This window comes from Drosophila melanogaster, chromosome 3R (assembly GCF_000001215.4).
Source record: "Drosophila melanogaster chromosome 3R".
NCBI classification, from domain to species: Eukaryota; Metazoa; Arthropoda; class Insecta; order Diptera; family Drosophilidae; genus Drosophila; species Drosophila melanogaster.
The window spans coordinates 14,724,449-14,742,621 of record NT_033777.3 but is presented as its reverse complement, the minus strand read 5'-3'; the positions used below and the strand labels follow the sequence as shown (position 1 = coordinate 14,742,621).

Below are 18,173 nucleotides of genomic sequence, written 5' to 3'. Positions count from 1 at the left end.
TTTATCTGGTTCTTTGTGCAACAAACTCACCTTGTGGCAAAACGCGGCTGCCTCCTTGGCCACGCCTACTCCGTCCGCTGAGTGGGCGTGCGTTGATGGCGAGGTCGCGTAGACGAAGAGCGGTAGCGAGCTAAAGTTCCGTTTGTCCTGAAAGCGGCGGCTGAAGAATAACGGCTTGTGGCATCCCGCTGCAGCGGCTAGTATGTTTGTTGTTGTTGCCGTTTTCGTAACACTAGGTGTGGAAGCTACTGCTGCTGCTTCTTCTTGTCTGCGCGTATTTACTGTTGTTGTTGTTGTTGTTATGGGTGCTGCAGTTGTTGTGTTTGCTGTTGTTGCATTTGCTGGGGTCGCCATTGGCGTATCGCAATTTTCTCGTATTATCGCCGCTTCTTCCTCTTCGCTGCAAGTTGTTGTTGTCTGTGTTTGCGTTTTTGTTGTTGGCATGACTACAACTACAGCTACTATAAATCGAATATAAATATATCGACGGAGGCGTGGGCGGTGGCGGAGCTGTGGGCGTGTCCCTGCAGCTGCTGGCGTCCCTTATTGTTGTTTCTGTTGTTCTTGTTGTTATTACTTAGGACCTTGGCATTATCCTCCTCCATCTTTTTTGCTGTTCAAGAAGTCAGCGAAGTTCAGCGCTTGCCAAAACTGAATGATTAGCACTTGCACATCGTCGCGTTTATCTTGGCTTTCTTCATTATTTCTTGTTTTTCAAGTGCAAAAATATTGTACAAATTCTTGGGCCATACAAAAGTGTGAGTTCTGTGTAAAAATTCACAAAAAAATACGCACGAAGCCGATTGCGGGGGTGGGAGAGAGATGGCGATACACGAACGAGTTCAAAGGGCCGCCAAACTAGGAAAAACACGCCAACAAATCAAACAAAACACTTGCACAACCGCAATTCGATCAATGTCGAAGCAAAACAGCCACTAATATTAAGTATATTACTTAATTAACAAACACTTTTGTTTGAAATATTTTGCAGACAGTTAAAGTTAGAGCTGGAACCAAAATCGATGTTTATGCGATACTATCGATGTATAGGGTAAGAGGGCTGCATTGATTAAATTCAGCTACCGTCGATTGTTTTAACTGTTCATACTATTATAACGGCAGTTTCAGACAGCGGAAGCGCCATTTGGAGTAGTGAGAAAATAAAAAGTTAAATTAAATGAACCAGTTTATTTTGTTAAAAATATTTTCATCCTTATGATAATAAAATCTAAATACTAAAAATCTACTAACGCCTGTTATTCCCAAAAACTATCGATAGCACAACGGAAAATATCGACAAGTATCCTGAATTGGCACGTCGGCCTTGCCAGACCAGCGCTCTGGAGTGAATTTAAATTTTAAAATAACGCCCTGTCAATTCAGTTGTAGAACTCAGTAGCTAGTCGGAAAGTTTTCAAGAACTCGGATTACCAACATCTCAAAATTGCTCAGTAAAAACATTCCGGCAGCCTGCAACACGTTGGGTGTTAACAAATTTACATACAAGTTGCAAGCTTTTGGGCGCACGCACCATCGATAAGAAGGTAGTTCGAATAAAATATAACACCTCCTCGCTGCCGGTAAAACTATTTCTTCTGGCTGTTCCCGAACTAAAGTGAGTATGAAGAGTCTTGCATTGGCAATCAAATTGTAATTAACTGATTCATCCCTCACCTAAAAGGCGTTGCCACCCAATCGATCTGGCCACCCCTAGCGAAAAGGTCATATAGCTGGACTGCTCTGCTGGACTTCCGCTTCACAACACTACCACACGACACAGACACACCATTCCTCTCGCTCGGGCTTACACTTCGGTGTAACGATTGTGCTTCGTTGCGTTCTCAGCTCACTAACGGTCGTCTCTATCGCACAAACGGTCGAAAGGCCCCGCATTGATTGTGAAAAAATAATCGTCGCCGTAGTCTTCGTCGGGTCGCCGTTTTTACTTGCAGTGCGCTGGTGCTGCTTTATTTCGTGACAAGGGACACTCAACCGAAAGAGCCATATTTAAGCATCAAAGTTCTAGAGGCGCAACGCAGCTTTGTGTTTCGTTTTTCGTTCAATTCTAAGCAGGAGGATTATATATTGAATAAAACCCAATTCTGTGCGAAGAACAAAAGAAATACGCGAGACACCAACACCAGCACACAACCAACCAAACACACACACAACCAACCAAACACACACACAACCCAGAAAATCAAATTTCAATCAGAAAATGGCGTTAAAAAGAATCAATAAGGTATGTGAAAAAAGGAATATCTCAAAAAACTTTGCGAAACGGACTAAAAAAAGAAAGAACAGAACCCTTTGCGATACACCAAAATGATAGTCTAAAAAAAAAGCGAACAGACATCAGTTTTCAACGGGAGAAAAATTTTATGCAAGAAATGTGAAACGTAGGTAGTAACCGAGGAGAAGAAAGAAGAAGCGGGGGGAAAGAAGCGTGCAAGAGGGAAGGGAGAAAATGAGCTGTGGAGTTACCATTTAATTAATAAGTTAGTAATTAGGAGCAGATTAGAAATTTTGAGGGTGGTGAAAAAGGTATAAGGATGTGTGTGTGTGGTGGGCAAGGCAACGTGTAGTGCAGTCATCGCTTCCGTTACTTTTGCGAGAGTGTGGGATAAGTGTGTGTGCGATGCGTGTGCGTGAAAGTGCAATGCAAATGTGCATTGTTTGTGTGCGTGTGTGCCGGGCACCTGGATGCATTTACATTAATGCAACTATACGGCGGAGTTTTCGCAGCTCTACGGGCGCTGTTACCCAATACACGCTGTACACGGCACTCGCACACACTCTCAGCCTCGCAACAGTCACACATAAACGCACACACTGCCAGCGCCGCAGAAAGATCCAGCAAAAAATAAAACAGAGCAAAAGCAAGAAGCGTATAAAATTAACCTAACCCTACTTTTTGCGCTGATAATTCAGAAATAGTGCTGCCCCCAAGCATATATATTTATATATGTATTTAGGTAGAGTGGTTCTAGCGTGCGTGCTTCGATAATTATTTTTAAAGTGCCTGCGCGTCGTTTGTCCTTGTCCAGTAAATGCTTTTTTACACCCCAATGTTCAAGGCCCTGACAACCCGATATTTTTTCAAAGTCATCCCAGCCTTCCTCAAAAGCATTAGTAATATCTCGAAGTTGTGGAAATGTTACTTGGCAAATTGGGATCTTTTTTTACGTTTGAAGCCGGTTATCATAGTCATACCCCACACACACACACATTAAAACGCTCGCAAATACAAAGTCTCGCCATCACTTGGCTATGGCCATTGCATGCCATCTCGCTCTGGCCCTGGCGCATTCCCTTTGCCCGCGACAGCTGAGGCCTCATTCGGTCCCGCTCGCGCAATGGGGCAGAGCCAAAGAGAGCGCAAGTGTGTGAGTGCTAGCGGGGCTTAGTGTTGCAAAACACCGTCAGCCAAAAGGGGGCCCCCAAATAATTAGTTATAAATTATAATTAAGCATAATTTACATACAAAATGAGCAGCGAATGCGGAATTTGTTCATATCTATGCGTATGTGTGAGCGTGGTGTGTATTTGTGTTTGAATGTGTGGGGCGGGGGTCTGCTGACTGTCTCGACAAAAGCAGCGCTGCCTGCGTCGGCGTCATGGCCATTGAGTTTTCCTCGTTTTTCGTAGTTTTCTATCCATTATAACATTTTAATGCCTGCCTAAATGAAAACGAAATGGCAAGCGGCAAACCGGAAATAAAAGTATACATTGTAGTAAACTCTTAAAATCACTCACGCCCCCTTTTTGTGGTCAATTCTTCAAAAGCCTTTTTTCTCTAGATGGCCTCATTTGCCAAAAAAGAGAGTTAAAGAGCGAGAGAGAACGGCTTAAACGCCGATCGGAGCTCACTTGAACCGTACACTGAACGAAATGGGCTTTAGAACCAATGCATATGGCATTTAGTCTTACTGAACCAATTCTTAAAGTTCACAATATTAATTATTCGAATAAGAATTAAATAGAAGTTTGTATTGGTAGTGCACCTGGTCTAATATTGATAATATTATCGAATTTTCTTGCTGTGCACAAGTGTGCGTGTTTGTTTTTACTTCATTTGTTCGTCTGATATGAGTCATAACCGCTCCGACTCCCAACGAAAAAAGAAATGTAACAATTTCTTGTAATTTATTTTTGCTCAACAGGTACAATTCCCAAAATGAGTAAGTGAGATGGGGCAAAGAAACACGGTGTTTTTCGCGACGGCTATTTTTGTTGTGCTCCACTCTGATTTTGTGGTGCCGTTACAAACACACGCATACACTGAAGCTCAGTCTTCTCACTCTCCTTCATTCTTCCTCCTCCTGCTGCTCCTCCTCTTACTTCTCCACTGAGTCGCGCTACTCTTTCGCAGCTCATCTTCATTATTCTTTTTATATATATATTCTTTTTTTTTGCCGGTTTACCTTACACCTCATTCTCTCTCCCCGTTTGGAGTGTGTGTGTGTGGGGCAGCTGTGATAAGTGAAGAAGAGTCGGAGTGTAAGAGAGAGGGAGGGGAGCCGCTCAGCTGTGTGCGTGCGAGTGCAACAGGGATGGAGCGACTGGTCGGGGGGTGGGGCAGAAGGAGACAGCGCCATTTGTGGTCCGGGCCAACGAACTTGATTTTTCACGTCTCTCCCTCTCGCTCGCACTCGCTTCGAACGAAGCTCTCGCATAAAAATGTTTATTTTGTATCCCCACATATCTGTTTTTAAATTCTGCATTTAAAATTTACATCATTTGCATACCAACCACACAGCATAAAATGTACGCACACCCGGAAAACCGTGGTACATACATACATATGTATGTACATATAGCTGGATCATAGAGCAAAACAAAAGAACCGACTACCGGAAAACATAAGCAGATATCCATGAAATGCACTTTTGACCATTTCCCATTTCGAGAATTCTTTTTGGGGTTTCCTGTATTGCAATTGCTAGGTTTGTTACCTATGCTTTCAGAAAGTAGGTAGTATATAAGGTTTGACTAGAAATTAGATATACTCTTTAAAAACCAGTTCTTTTTGTAGGACTTGACATAACTGTTAAAAACAATCAGAAATTGACTGAGCTTACATACCTATATTTAACTTTTATTTCAATGACTAATTTGAAAATGTCTTTGTTCAACAGGAACTGCAAGATCTGGGCAGAGATCCACCTGCACAATGTTCAGCCGGTCCAGTTGGAGATGATTGTAAGTATTGCTAATGTTATTCAACAACTCGTTGATTTGCCGTGAGTCAGTTGTATTATGTTGGGGGGGCTTTAACCCAAGTTTCGATTTCACCATATCGTGTGGGAGCTCCAAGACATGAAATTATGTGAAATATTTCTGAGTTGCCAAGTCTGAGTCAGTATAGTATATAGTCTGATGCAAGGAATAGGAACTATATATATATTAGGCAAAATTCACAATACCACTATCTCGGAATTGTTAATAAAAAATGCAAATATTGTCGATCGACCATCACCACGTCATAGATTTCGATCGTGACTAGGCATATAACACACTAAATTTGTACATCGTTTGTTTTCCTATTGGCTGTTACTTTTAGTTTGGACTTTGCTAATTTGGAATTCTTTTGCGCCAAGTTTGGATTCGGTTCTTTTTATTTTGTGATAGCGACGGCCTCCAAACAGCTGATCGCCATGACTTGGTTCTTTTTTCTTCGCTGTCTTAAACTCGATTTAAAAAACTCACGAAGCCGTCATGCAATTAGCCAACAAATTCACGCTGATTGTGGATCGGATTCGGTTACGTTATAGCACGTAGAGCTGTACTGCATACAGACAACCGTTACTGAAAAGCACCCCCCCCCCCTCCCTTCACCCCTTCACCACTCAAGCGGGAAGAGGAAGAGGTGCCAGCCATATGGGGGTCACTCTCCAATGACGTCACAAAAAGTGAAATCGTAAATTATATAGTCTTGCTGACGACGATTTCGGTTAAAAAAAAAAAACACCGGCATACTTTGTAAGCGATAAAATTTTAAAAAGAAAATGGCAAACTAAATACTTAGTTTTAGGGAAAATGGCTAGGAACTGAAATTATTCTGCAAAAAGCTATATAAACTATTGTTTTAACTATAGGAACTTATAGAAATTTTGTTCGTAATGCTTTGCAGTATTATATATATATTATAATTTAGTGAACGCACTTTTGTGGAAATGAAAATATTATACAGAACGGCAAAATATTGAAATATTTTATATATATCCCAGCACTTTCGTTAGCTCATTTCTTTGTGTTTCATTTCCCAGTTTCTCTGGTCGTAAGGAAATCAAACTCATTCAAGTTCCCGCGAGGCAGAGTAAATAATAATATTAATAATTGTCATCGTTTGCTGATAATGAACGACCAGTGTGGCGATTTCACTCGATTTCTATTAACAGCGTTTAAACGTCGCTATTATATACAATTAAAAGTATGTTTGTATATAAGCGTGAATATTTCTATGATTATTGAGGAGTCAGCTCAATAATTTCCGCAGTTCTTATCACTTTGCTTTTATTATCAATTTGGCTGTTCCGAACCCTTGCCTTCGAATTCCCAGCAACTGGGGTAAAAGAAAGGAATTGCAGCTCAGGGCGGGGCTTACTTTGGTTTTTTAGGTGTTGGTTGGGTGGGTGGCGAATTTTCACTCGAGTGCAATGGAAACTCCCATCCATTTTCAGCTCAGTGTGGCGCTGTGTGTGTGTGTGTGTGTGTGTGTATGTGTGTGAAATTAATCCATTGTAATTGTAGTATGGCAAAGGAAACCTTATGATTTAATCATGTATTTAAACATTTAAACTCAACATTGATTGAATGCTTTTGAGCTAAGCTACCATGGTCGGATTAATCAATTCTTTAAATGCACTAAGGATGTTTTTATCTAAATATGCATTGCTTTTATTAATATCATCTGGTTGCAGGGTTTTTGTTGCCTTAGCAATGCTCAGAAATTATTGATTGTTGTCTAAGTGGTATTAATCAAAATGGCTGCAGCTATGAGATTACTTTCGTCTGAGCTATGACAAAAACAATGCCGACGCATTTTCCAGACCCAAACTCCCTACTGCAGATGGACAAATGAACATTTCGTGTAATTATGGTCAAGGCAGCAGCTGGTTACCGAGGGCCCAGTTCCCAGTTCAGTTCTCAGTGCTCTGCCACAACAGAGAGAGTTTCCCAGTCGCATTCGATTCGTTCACCAGAATGACATTGACGGCATAGCCAGTAGCTCTGTTTTGGCCATGATTCTGAGCCAACTGCCACACGTTTTGTGCTCTCTCACAGGGTACAAGGGTATATATATACATATGTGATGTTCTGCAGTGTGAAAGGATATATAGAACTCATGGAAATGTATGCCAATAATAGTCAAGGTTTGTTTAGCATGAAATCGGTTGAAAAATCGAATATATTGCGTTCCACCATTAAGAAAACATGATTTTATAAAAATATCTCAGTTTTATATAGAAATGAATTTTTCGTATGTGTGCTTTAAAGCCTGGTTGGTTACAGGGTATCTCGGTATAGGTATATTCCTTACTTTAAAAACTTTGTTTTTGTTTCAAGGGGGAGAGCATTTGGTGCTTTTTCTGCTGCTGACGCTGCTGCCAATTGTCGGTGCCAAGGCTCTTTGGCTGGCATTGTTTGTGTTTGTTCTTTTGTGGGGGGGAATCGCTAAAGAGCGTGGCCATGAGAATGGAAGTGGTGAAGTGGGGTGGTGGGCGGCGCTGAGAGAGTGGTGCATTTATTTAGACGAGAGCGAGTTTGCTGCATTGGATGCATATACAGTGGGGCCTAGACGTGGCGAACTAGGGGAAAGTGGTATTGTACTACAAGAAGATTACATTTCTGTGGCTTGTTGGAAGCTTAATTTTATTTACCTAGTTATTTAGCAAATCAGTTCCTGTATCTAAACTCATTACTTGAATATAACTTGGGCAAGGAAAAATACGTTTTAGTTTTGAGCGAAGGGAAAATTTTAATATACTCTGTCATCATCTCATTATCAAATGTAAATATCCAAGATGCTTTACGTACACACAGTAATTTCCCATCTAGGGCAGATATAGGTAGATATAGGACTCATATCAAAGCAAACAGAAAACGTTTAACTGCAGCGCAGTTTATGTTTGCTCTTTAGGATTATATCACAACTACGTTTTTAACAGTTTTGATTAATGTATCTCTTGTTTTCTTACAGTATTTCACTGGCAAGCTACAATAATGGGCCCGGTAAGAGGACTTCACCGAAAGATCGAATCGATTCTATCTTAATTTGTAGCCTGAAATATTTTATATTGGTTTATTTTTGGTCTGATCAGGGATTGCCGTATACAGTTAAAAATAGCAGATTAATAAATCATTAATGTAAATTAGAATGCAATAATAAAACAATACTCTATTTGTATTTATAAATAAGCTACGTCAGTTGATTAGATGCTTTGAAATGATAGATAATATATAATAGCCAAGTACATTTGTAATCGTGTGTTTAAATAGAAATCCAGTACATGTGTAGAACAATCCATTAAACGTGTAAACATTGTGGCATGCGTCTGAAGCTCGCGATAATTTACTTCAGAACTTCTTATTATTTCAAAGCATTCTTTTAACCAAATTTTTCAAGTGAACGCAATCTATGATTTGACCTCCAAATAAACCAAAATAAAATAAACTAGGTGTGTAGTAAACTAGTGTTCTTGTACTAATAGTATTTGTTATCAATTTTCTTACAGCCGGACAGCCCTTATCAAGGAGGTGTATTCTTCTTAACTATACATTTTCCAACAGACTATCCCTTTAAACCACCCAAAGTGGCTTTTACAACGCGCATATACCATCCAAACATCAACAGCAATGGATCGATTTGTCTCGATATATTAAGATCTCAGTGGTCGCCAGCATTAACTATTTCAAAAGGTGAGTTCATCTAAAGTTCTTACATCGAAAATGATACTAACATGTGTTTCCATATTCTCTTTCAGTTTTATTATCAATTTGCTCTCTACTCTGTGATCCCAATCCAGACGATCCTCTTGTTCCAGAGATTGCCAGAATATATAAAACCGATCGGGAAAAATACAATGAGCTGGCACGAGAGTGGACTAGAAAGTATGCTATGTGATGCGTTCCAGATTGCAGCAGTCCAACAGAATCAGCAAATTCAACATCAACAATAGCAGAAGTAAAAGCAGATGCAACAACAACAGTAAAAGCAACAAAGATAACATCAACAGTTTACAATAGTCAGATTCAGAAGAGGAGGAGCTGCAGCAGCGTCATTGTAAGTGGCAATGGCCGCCGTGCTGTTGTCCACAACAATAGCCACAATATCAGCAGGAACTGCGGTCACCACCATAGCAGCAACAAACACAACACCAACACTCGCCACAGCAGCAACATCATCAGCAGCAGCTGCAGCAGCAACAACAGCAAGATCATCAACTGCCGCAGTCATTTTCGCCGCAGCAGCCGCTGCTACCGCCTTCGCAGCGGCATTAGCATTAGGAGCAGCAAATTTGGCGGCGGTACCAAGAGCAACGGCAGCGGCAAAGGCGTCCTTGGGGCCGCAGCAACATCAGCAGCTGCAGCAACATCAGCAGCAACAGCCGCTGCAGCTGTGGCAGTGGCAATTGGAGCAGCAACTGGCGGATTGGTGGCGAACATGCGATTAATTGTGTGTTTGACCGAACAGAAACAGAACAGCATAAACGGAAATAATTTAATAATAATTACTGAAAAAATGATGTAAGCATTAAACATTAAAAGCTAGACAGCTACCAACAACAGCATCAACATAATAAGTTTAAATACAAAGAAAAACAAAACTACAAATAAAAATCAGCTGGAAAAATTATTATTATTATTATTATATTATATTTAAAGAACCGGAAAAATAAAAATTGCAAAAATTCAATTTAACATCAAGCGTGTAGTAGAGAGGTACTGCTTTAAGACACATTCGCTTTTGATCAATTAAATTACAAATAGGGTCGATTGCATGCGTTGTCCAAATTGTTTAACAATTGCTTCATTTTGTATAAAATAATATTTAAATAGATATCTTGCTCTGTCTGAAATATATTATTTTAATTTTTGTAATGCCTCAAGAAAGCTTGTTAAAATATTTCTTTCGGTTAACCATTTGTTTTGTAAATTATTTGAGATTGCGTATAAATTAGTAAACGGATGCTGCTGCATTTTGTTTCACCTGTATTTTGCTTTTGTTTTCTGAGCTCACAAATGTTAATTCGGTTCTACTGTTAGTGGTTATTTGCTTTTTATTTAATAATTATCATGTTGTAAAGTTTTGTTTGGGGATTGCTGATAATTATGATAAGGCCAGTTAGCCAGGCTAATTTTGCATGATATTCTGAGTGTGCCAACAACTTTTTAATTAACTATCATCGTGTGGGCTTTGTCGGTTGGGTTGTCGTAGAATTTTGTTGTGAGTACAGCTATCTGATGGCAATAAAATGCCAAGTGACAGCTCTCAACAATTCAGTTTTGAATGGCTTTTGGCCATGTTGAAAGGGATTAATGATGCCAAAGGCAAGGAAATCTGAAAACTCGGTCAATGCGAAGGGCATTGATAAGAGAACAAAACAGCAAAGGACAGGGTATAAATATTCAAATGGTCTTGGCATTAAGGTAAGAAATTATACAAATAGACCATGGAAAAAATAAAATATTCCGAGAGTGTTGGCGAATAAGCATAGTGGTGAAAATTTTCCAATGACTTGGTAGACAATAATTAAATATTTATACAGACGAATCAGCATTAAAGCATGTTTGATAATGAGCTGCAATGATTTTTAGGAAGCTATAGATCTATGTATACATATAAAAGCCTTTTTTCAAGAAGAATTGATATTCAGAATCCGCTTTTCAAGTTTCAGTGTAAGATCTCCGATGGCGGCAACGACCACAGCATGCTAAATTAGCATTTAATCAATTCAAATGCTATATACTGTATATGAGAAGAATCATGCTCGCGTCGCCAAAGCTTCGGAGCGAGCTTTTAGTATTTCTTTTCTCTTTCTTCTCTTCGCAGCGATTCGCGACTCTTTCTTTTAACGCAAATAACACACTCGAGGTCTGAAAATATTCAGTTGATATTTTGCCGCGTTGCGAGAGGTGGAGGTGATCGCCAGAACTTTGCAGCTCAAAGTGAAATTTCCAATCCCTGTTCCGTGTGTGGCCTAGTTAGAGCAAGTACATCAAAATCAATTGAAGGTTATCTGGACCCTTGGGAATGTCAATACAACTGCATTCGTCGAGACACGTGCTGCGAAAGCTGCCTGCGAAACAAGTGACCTGGAAAACTTTTAGAAATTTTGGTTATGCAAACGGTTTTGTGAGAGAAATTCGTGTGGCTGTGCTGTGCTGTAAAAGAAATAAACTCGAAACTGCAGTCGTGGAAACAAAGCAAACTATATATTTTGTATTCATTATATGCATATATGTATTTCATGTGCTCAACGCACCACCTTCATTGCAGAGCAATCTTATTTGAAAACTATTTTTATCTGAAAAATAAAACTTTTGATTTTCTTTTTCTTAAGAATACTATCGATAAGGTCAATATATCTTATATAGTGTTAATTAAAAAGAACTCAATCACAAAAATATACTATTTTCAAGACCCTTGTAGAGCAGGCTTCTTCGGCCTCTAATCGATTAAGCTCCGAAGAAAGTCCAAGTGAGAAAAGAGAGGCTACGCAGAGAGCGAAGCTCGCTGTCTTTGTTGGCTCCAACATGGCAACATGGCTGCGCTCCCCACTTGGCACCACTCAAGTTGTCTTTTGTTAGGCAGCTCGACTCGATTTTCGCACTCTTCTGCGAAATGGTAGCGGTGACGGTGGGGGGGGGGGGGGTTGTTGATAACAGCCGGTCACCAACTGGCGATCGCAGCTTATGTATATGTTTACATTTTTACCCGGACACTCGATCTCTAAACGAGCTGTATTTCTGTGAATACCCCCATCAGGCTACCGAGTGGCCATGAGTCCCCGTCCCCGTGAGATCCTCGAGGAACCAGAACTGTCGCTGGACTCGTCCTCCTGCTACTTGCGAAAATCTGGACAGGATTGTGACGACAGCTGCCTGGTGAGTGGAATATTCCTGTTTACAATGCATTCCTCAACAAAGATTTTTTTGAATGGATTAAGCTCAGACGGGGGCAGTTCAATCTTATCGGGGGTTTACATACATACTATATAAATATTTCATTTGATCAAAAGTGTAATATATAATAGCAAATATATATGTAATATAATGTAGCAAAAGTATAATATATAAGTACTTATTTGTATACTTTTTTTCCACCATAAGCTTTAAAATGTGGAAATTATGAGCTATTTTAAATATTTCGAAAATTTTATCAATGTTATGATGCATCGAATGGACCCGGAAACTGATCATACCAGATCCGGTCCTGTTCTCGGCGACTTGAAAACGGCACGTGCATCGCAGCACATGCAATCAGTTCAAAAAAAAAATGATTTGTCATCCGAAAAGACGAGCCAGCAGTTTGGAGATAACCTTACACAAAGTGTCAGAGTGCGCGATTTTCCCCACAGCACAAGGTCAAAAAGCCCAGCAGATCGCCACGAATGGAGCCAAGGTCATGACGAGTCGGCGTTATTTGTAACCGATTAGAGCTTGCCACACCGATATCTTGTTATGCATTATGTTTACACATATGTACATATGTATGTGCGTAGGTATGTAAGGGTATAAACATGGGAATTGCGAAAGTCCGCACGCGGAATTCCTGAACTTCGTCGAAAATTGAAACTGGTTTTTGGGCTCGATTTTCAGATTTGTTTTTCGTCTTTTATTTACGTCTCCCGTCCAGCGATAAAAACCCATCCGTGTGTATTGGGATCGTGTAAACAATTATTGCGAATTGGCATCAGCTTTTCATGTTGTGCAACTGGTGTTTACAAAAGGGTTCTCAATGCTGGATCGATAATCAGCTCGATTGGTTATATAATACGGGGGCTTGACTGCGACAAAAAAAAGTGTTGAGAAAGGCACAAACAACTTTTTTTTTGGAAAATATACACTTAACAAATAATTCATATAAAAAAATGTCGAATGTATAATAATGTATTTTACTAGCTTCTAAAAAAAGTAAAATATGTGTAGATGCATTTTATTTTTTATTTATTTTAAAATTATTTATTCATTTTTCTTATGTTAGATCGAAGCTATAAGCTTACTTGGATGAAAATGCAGGCCGATGTTTTTCAGTGTATTCGATAATCAAACCGACTTGACCAAAACAGGCTGCTTGCACAAGAAGCGAAAGCTCATTGGCCACGAAATTTCGCATAATTTCAGCATAACTGTCCGTTGAAAAATCTGAAAACCGTCCCTCTGGCAAAATGATTGCTCAGCATTTGCGACTTGATAAAACAAAACTGATAGTGCATTCGTCGTCTCTCGGCTGCTGCGAAATTATAGAAAGCTTTTCGGCGAGCTTTTTCGATTCACACCATTGGCCACATTGGATATCGGGGGGTTTTTTAGTTGCCAGCAAGTTGGCGATCGCAACGGTTCACCCTAAAATTTCCGCGCTCAGTTGAAAATCTCTCCAAGGAGTTGCGAAAAAAAAAACTTTGAAAACATTGTTTTGGAATGTCCACTTGGCTGGCTTTTGTGTGTTGAAATAAAATAATAGTTATCTGCGAATAAAATATTAAAAACTAAATACTTTCAAAACGTTTCAACAACTAGTTAAAAGTGCCTGTGTAAAATGGAAACTACAATTGTTACTACAACAACTACTACTGAGTTTAAATGCACTATGCGCGGCAGTAAAAAGAAAGATGTAAGCTGCGTTCCAAACTCTAAAAATCTGACGTTTTCAATTCAGTAGAACAAACAATTGGCTAAACTACGTCAATGGCCAATTAATGAATTTCACATCCTGTTTATCGATGGCATTCCATTTTATTTTCTATTTGCCAACAATTACCGTGTTTATCTTTTGGAATCTACAACATTTTCGTGAAGTGCATTTGCTGGAAAATATTTAACAAGCCGCAATGTCAAGTTGACGTGCTCGTGTATAATAATTTTTATGTAAAATTATTTGTTCTATATTTTATTTTAGTTTTGTTCAAAATCATTTTACACAAATAACTTTTAGTTCCTTAATTATTAAAATTAAAACAATCAATATTATAATAGTACATTTCTTGTCTTAACGAATGTCTTTAAGTTAAATAGCGGTTCATTTTCATTTCATAAACATATTTTTATGTTTCTAAATTATTGAAAAATTTCTATATATTTTTTGCCTAAATTTACTATAAATCCACACGTTCCTGAGTGTCAAATAAATATTTAATAATGACGACAGAGTAAACCACAAAGCACTTACTAGTAACATTGTTTACAAATAGGTAGCGAAAGCTATTTAGCCTTTTAGTGACTATTAGATCATGAGTAAATTTTAAAAATTGATAAATGTAGCTAAGTTTTGACATCATGGATTTTTAATTAGCATTTAAGTAACTACGAAATTGTTGCTTGTACAAAAGAATTAGGATTGGGAATTCAATTGTTCCTGTATTTCGTTTTAATGAGCGGTTATATTTAATTTGTATTGAAAAATGCATATATTTTTATACTTACTGCTGCATTTATGGGCACGACGCTTACTGCACATGATTTTCCTTTAAAGCGGAATGCAAAAAAAACAATGCAAATTGTAAACAAAACGTCATCACGTTGGATAAGATACTTTTGCTTAGGCACTTGCACTTGCCCTCCCACACTTGTTGTTGTTGTTGTTGTTTGTTGTTATGCATTAGATTTAGAAGCTGTATAAACAAATTAGAGTCAAGCCCCCTTTCTCAATTTTTGCTGCAGTTTGCTGGAGGCACTAATAGTAGCGATGTTTTGATTGCATTTTTGCAATGCTGGTTAGTCGGTTGGTTGGTTGGTTGGTTGTTTACACACGAAACCGAAAACCCCCAGACGAAAACAACAACAACAACAACAACGTATAAAATAGCAGAAACCGCAGAAAAGATAATAATAAAATAAAAGCAAACAAATCAATTTTTCGACTGCAGTTGCTCTATTGGCTAAAAATATACACAAATGTGCAGAGAAACAAACCCGCCAGTTGCCAACGTCAGTTTTCTAAGGCGGAAGAATATGAGTATAGATCTTGAGCATCGTTCTTGTCCTCAATTCAAATTAAGTTTCGAATTGCCGCTAATCGATAGGGTTTCCTCCATTTTAACTAATTCCATCTTAAATCTCTTTTCGCAGCTTGATGGCCAACTGGTTGCGGATTCGGTGGACGCAGCGCATCAATTTCCGTCCAATGAGGAGCCCAATATTCTGGGGCATGGACCCAACTACGACGACAAGCTGTCCAAATTCAAATGGCTGTGCAATTTCGATGATGTGAGTTAACCCCACGCGCGAACTTTGGTAGGGTCAATTTGTCGCCAATTGTCGCGCACTGAATTCTAATTGATCGCAAATTTTGTTTGGCGAATTGAAAAAATACGTCAGAATCAGGGACAAATCGCAGAAAATATTCACTCATTGCATTTTACATGGCTTTAACACTGATTTTGGCCAATTGTTATCGTCATACGTATGTATGTATGGCCAGAAAAGCATTATTAAGCGACCGTTGTAAAATGGCCAAAACGCTTAAATATGTGAAATCCGCCATGGCGGTCGAGTTGGCAGCAATTGCCAAATAATACAATTAGACAACGAACAAACCCACCAAATGCCAACTGAATCAAGGTCGCGACTAGCAACAAATAAAAAGCTCTGTGCTTCGCGGGCATTAAATATTTAAATAGCGGTGGCAAATAAAAAGAAGCTACTGTTGTTTTCTTTGGGTGGTATGCAAGTTACATACATATATGTTTGTGAAAATCCTCAAGGTAACTCCCGAATCGAATTTCTTGGGTTTTTCGGACCATGCTTAGTTTTGACCAAGTTAAATATTCGACTTCGAACTGGGCTTAAAACGGGCTTGAAATAATTACTGTTTCCGATTGAAAGGCATTAATTAAGGTAATAATACATAAATGCAGTGCAAAACTAGCTTAGCACTTGTTTAACTAATTAAATGGATTTTTTATAATATATAAAACTTAGCTAGTTAAATTCAAAGAAAGTAAATAATATACACAGTATTTGGCATTTAATCAATTCCCATACAAGATTGCTAACAACACAAATTGGATTAATTAGTTTTATTTTCTTTCAATTGAAGCAAATGGAAAGCTTTTTGGTTTTTTTTTTTTACATTCGGCGGGGTGCCAGATCCTCGAATTATTCCGTTTGTTTCTATTTTATTTTGTCATTTTGTCTATTTGGTTTTTATTTTATTTTCAATGCTACACGCATGCGATTTGCATGTCTTATCGGCTTGGAAAATTTTGTATTTATTTGGAATGTTTATTCACTTGTGCTTTCGATACAGGCCCCCAGTCACCTGAAGTTCAACCCGTACATTCGTCGCGGATACCGCACCTTTCTACCTTCCACAAAAATGTGCCTGCAGAGCATTTTCTGGTGGACCAATGAGACGGTAAGATTGCCACACTAGAATGATACTCCATTCCAATTGGAGCTACAATAGTTTTCCTTAAACTCTATTCCCTATTATTATAACATTATTATTGCTATATTTTTCATAGATCAACATCTGGAGCCATCTGGCCGGTTGCATCCTGTTCATTGGACTGACCATCTTCGATCTGCAGTTCCTGCGCCTCCACGCCTCCCTGAGCGACCAGGTGCTGGTGGTCTGCCTGCTGGTCTGCTTCTGTCTGTGCATGCTGATGTCCGCCATATACCACATCTTCTCCTGCAAATCGGAGGAGCACTACGAGCTCTTTCTGTCCGTTGACTTCCTGGGCATTTCGCTGTCGCTGGTGGCCATCTATATCAGTGGCATGTACTATGCCTTCTGGTGCCACACCTTCCTGCGCACCCTGTACTCCACGATTGCACTGGGCATGTTCGCACTGGCCATTGCCGTGCAGATACCCCGTTTGAATGTGTCCATGAACGGCAAGGTGGCGGTGCTGCTACTCTGGTCTGCCTATGGAATCATACCTCTGGGCCACTGGGCGGTGGCCATGGGCGGTCTGGAGAACGAGCTAGTCAGGGTAGGCATCAGTTGGAAATTTATGGAATCTTGTCATTTGCTAATCCATCAATCATTACCATTTGCAGCTGATGGTGCCCCGCATCGTGCTCATGTACTTGCTCTGCCTCGTCGCCTTCGTTTTCTATGCGGCCAAGATTCCGGAGCGCTGGTTCACCGGCAAGGTGGACTTCGTTGGGCATTCGCACAACTGGTGGCACCTGATCATCGTGGCCGCCTTCTATCACTGGCACAACACCGGACTGGTCTATGCCGAGTATCGCCTGAATAACGGATGCACTGCACCAGTTCTCTCCTAGAACTTGAAGATCCGAACATCTGAGTTAAGATCCGAAGATCCGAGGAGCGGAGATGGAATCCGGGACTCTAGTAGACTAAAGCTTAGTGTAAATAGTTTATGGGGCGCTCTTTATCCGCTAATAACTAATATTTAGTTGTAGTTGTTGACCGATATGATTAATTTATGTTTAATTTACCAATTAGTTAGGGTTTCGTGTTAGACAATCCAGATCCAGATAGTTGGCATCGCATAAGCGGCAAAAAGGTTTCTCTCTTTATATCCTAATTGATTTCCTTTAATATATACAATTAAACAATGTCAATGAAATTGCATGTGTCTTGAGCTGAAGCTGTGTTAGTCTTGTTGACTCAATTTTTACAATTCATAAAATGCAAATACAATATCAAACGTACAAAGCAAGCGAAATTGTGGTTTTATTGAAGTTATGTTTCGGAAACATAATTTATTTTTCTATCTATGGTTGGGATACATATTGATTTCGAAATGCGTAACTCAGTTTACAGTCTTTTTTTTTAAATTTTTTCTTTTTCTGTTTTTAAAATGTAACGGAAATGTTAGGATTAAGATAACAGTAATTGTTAACAGAGCGAGTTAACATGATCTATCGGAACTGGCTTTGATTAACATCGCTTGAAGAACCGAACTAGTTCCTGTTACCAAGCCGATCTTTGAACGTACAACTCCTATTTTCTTCCCTCAACAATTACA

The 18,173-nt window shown here is 39.3% G+C and overlaps 3 protein-coding genes across 10 annotated transcripts in view; 2 read left to right on the top strand and 1 right to left on the bottom strand.

Annotated features, from left to right (window-relative positions):
• Positions 1-1,040, bottom strand: part of jvl (javelin-like) — a 54,287-nt gene extending 53,247 nt beyond the window's left edge. For all 3 annotated transcript variants that reach the window (NM_142132.4, NM_001260176.2, NM_001260178.2), the window contains exon 1: positions 31-1,040. In NM_142132.4, the coding sequence (NP_650389.2) occupies positions 31-444 (414 nt within the window). In that variant the 5' untranslated portion in view covers positions 445-1,040. The remainder of the gene's footprint in view (positions 1-30) is intronic.
• A 262-nt stretch (positions 1,041-1,302) lies between these two features.
• On the top strand, positions 1,303-10,208 carry eff (effete). 3 transcript variants are annotated; one of them, NM_169601.2, is made up of 6 exons: positions 1,303-1,615; positions 1,682-2,242; positions 5,139-5,202; positions 8,204-8,235; positions 8,739-8,922; positions 8,988-9,917. In NM_169601.2, exons 2-6 carry the CDS (start codon positions 2,219-2,221, stop codon positions 9,125-9,127), a joined length of 444 nt encoding a protein of 147 aa, NP_731941.1. In that variant the 5' UTR covers positions 1,303-1,615; positions 1,682-2,218; the 3' UTR covers positions 9,128-9,917. The 3 variants fall into 3 exon arrangements, with proteins under 3 accessions (NP_731941.1, NP_001262579.1, NP_001262578.1); NM_001275650.1 differs by lacking the exon at positions 1,303-1,615 and having other exon boundaries at positions 1,831-2,242; positions 8,988-10,208; NM_001275649.1 differs by lacking the exon at positions 1,303-1,615 and having other exon boundaries at positions 1,831-2,242.
• A 904-nt stretch (positions 10,209-11,112) lies between these two features.
• Positions 11,113-17,862, top strand: CG7530 (uncharacterized protein). 4 transcript variants are annotated; one of them, NM_169599.2, is made up of 6 exons: positions 11,113-11,217; positions 11,993-12,111; positions 15,295-15,432; positions 16,475-16,582; positions 16,692-17,165; positions 17,233-17,862. In NM_169599.2, the coding sequence occupies exons 2-6, from the start codon at positions 12,007-12,009 to the stop codon at positions 17,461-17,463; spliced, it is 1,056 nt and encodes a 351-aa protein (NP_731939.1). In that variant the 5' UTR covers positions 11,113-11,217; positions 11,993-12,006; the 3' UTR covers positions 17,464-17,862. The 4 variants fall into 4 exon arrangements, with proteins under 4 accessions (NP_731939.1, NP_650387.1, NP_731940.1 ...); NM_169600.2 differs by lacking the exon at positions 11,113-11,217 and adding an exon at positions 11,348-11,582; NM_142130.3 differs by having other exon boundaries at positions 11,113-12,111.
• The last annotated feature ends 311 nt before the right edge of the window (positions 17,863-18,173 follow it).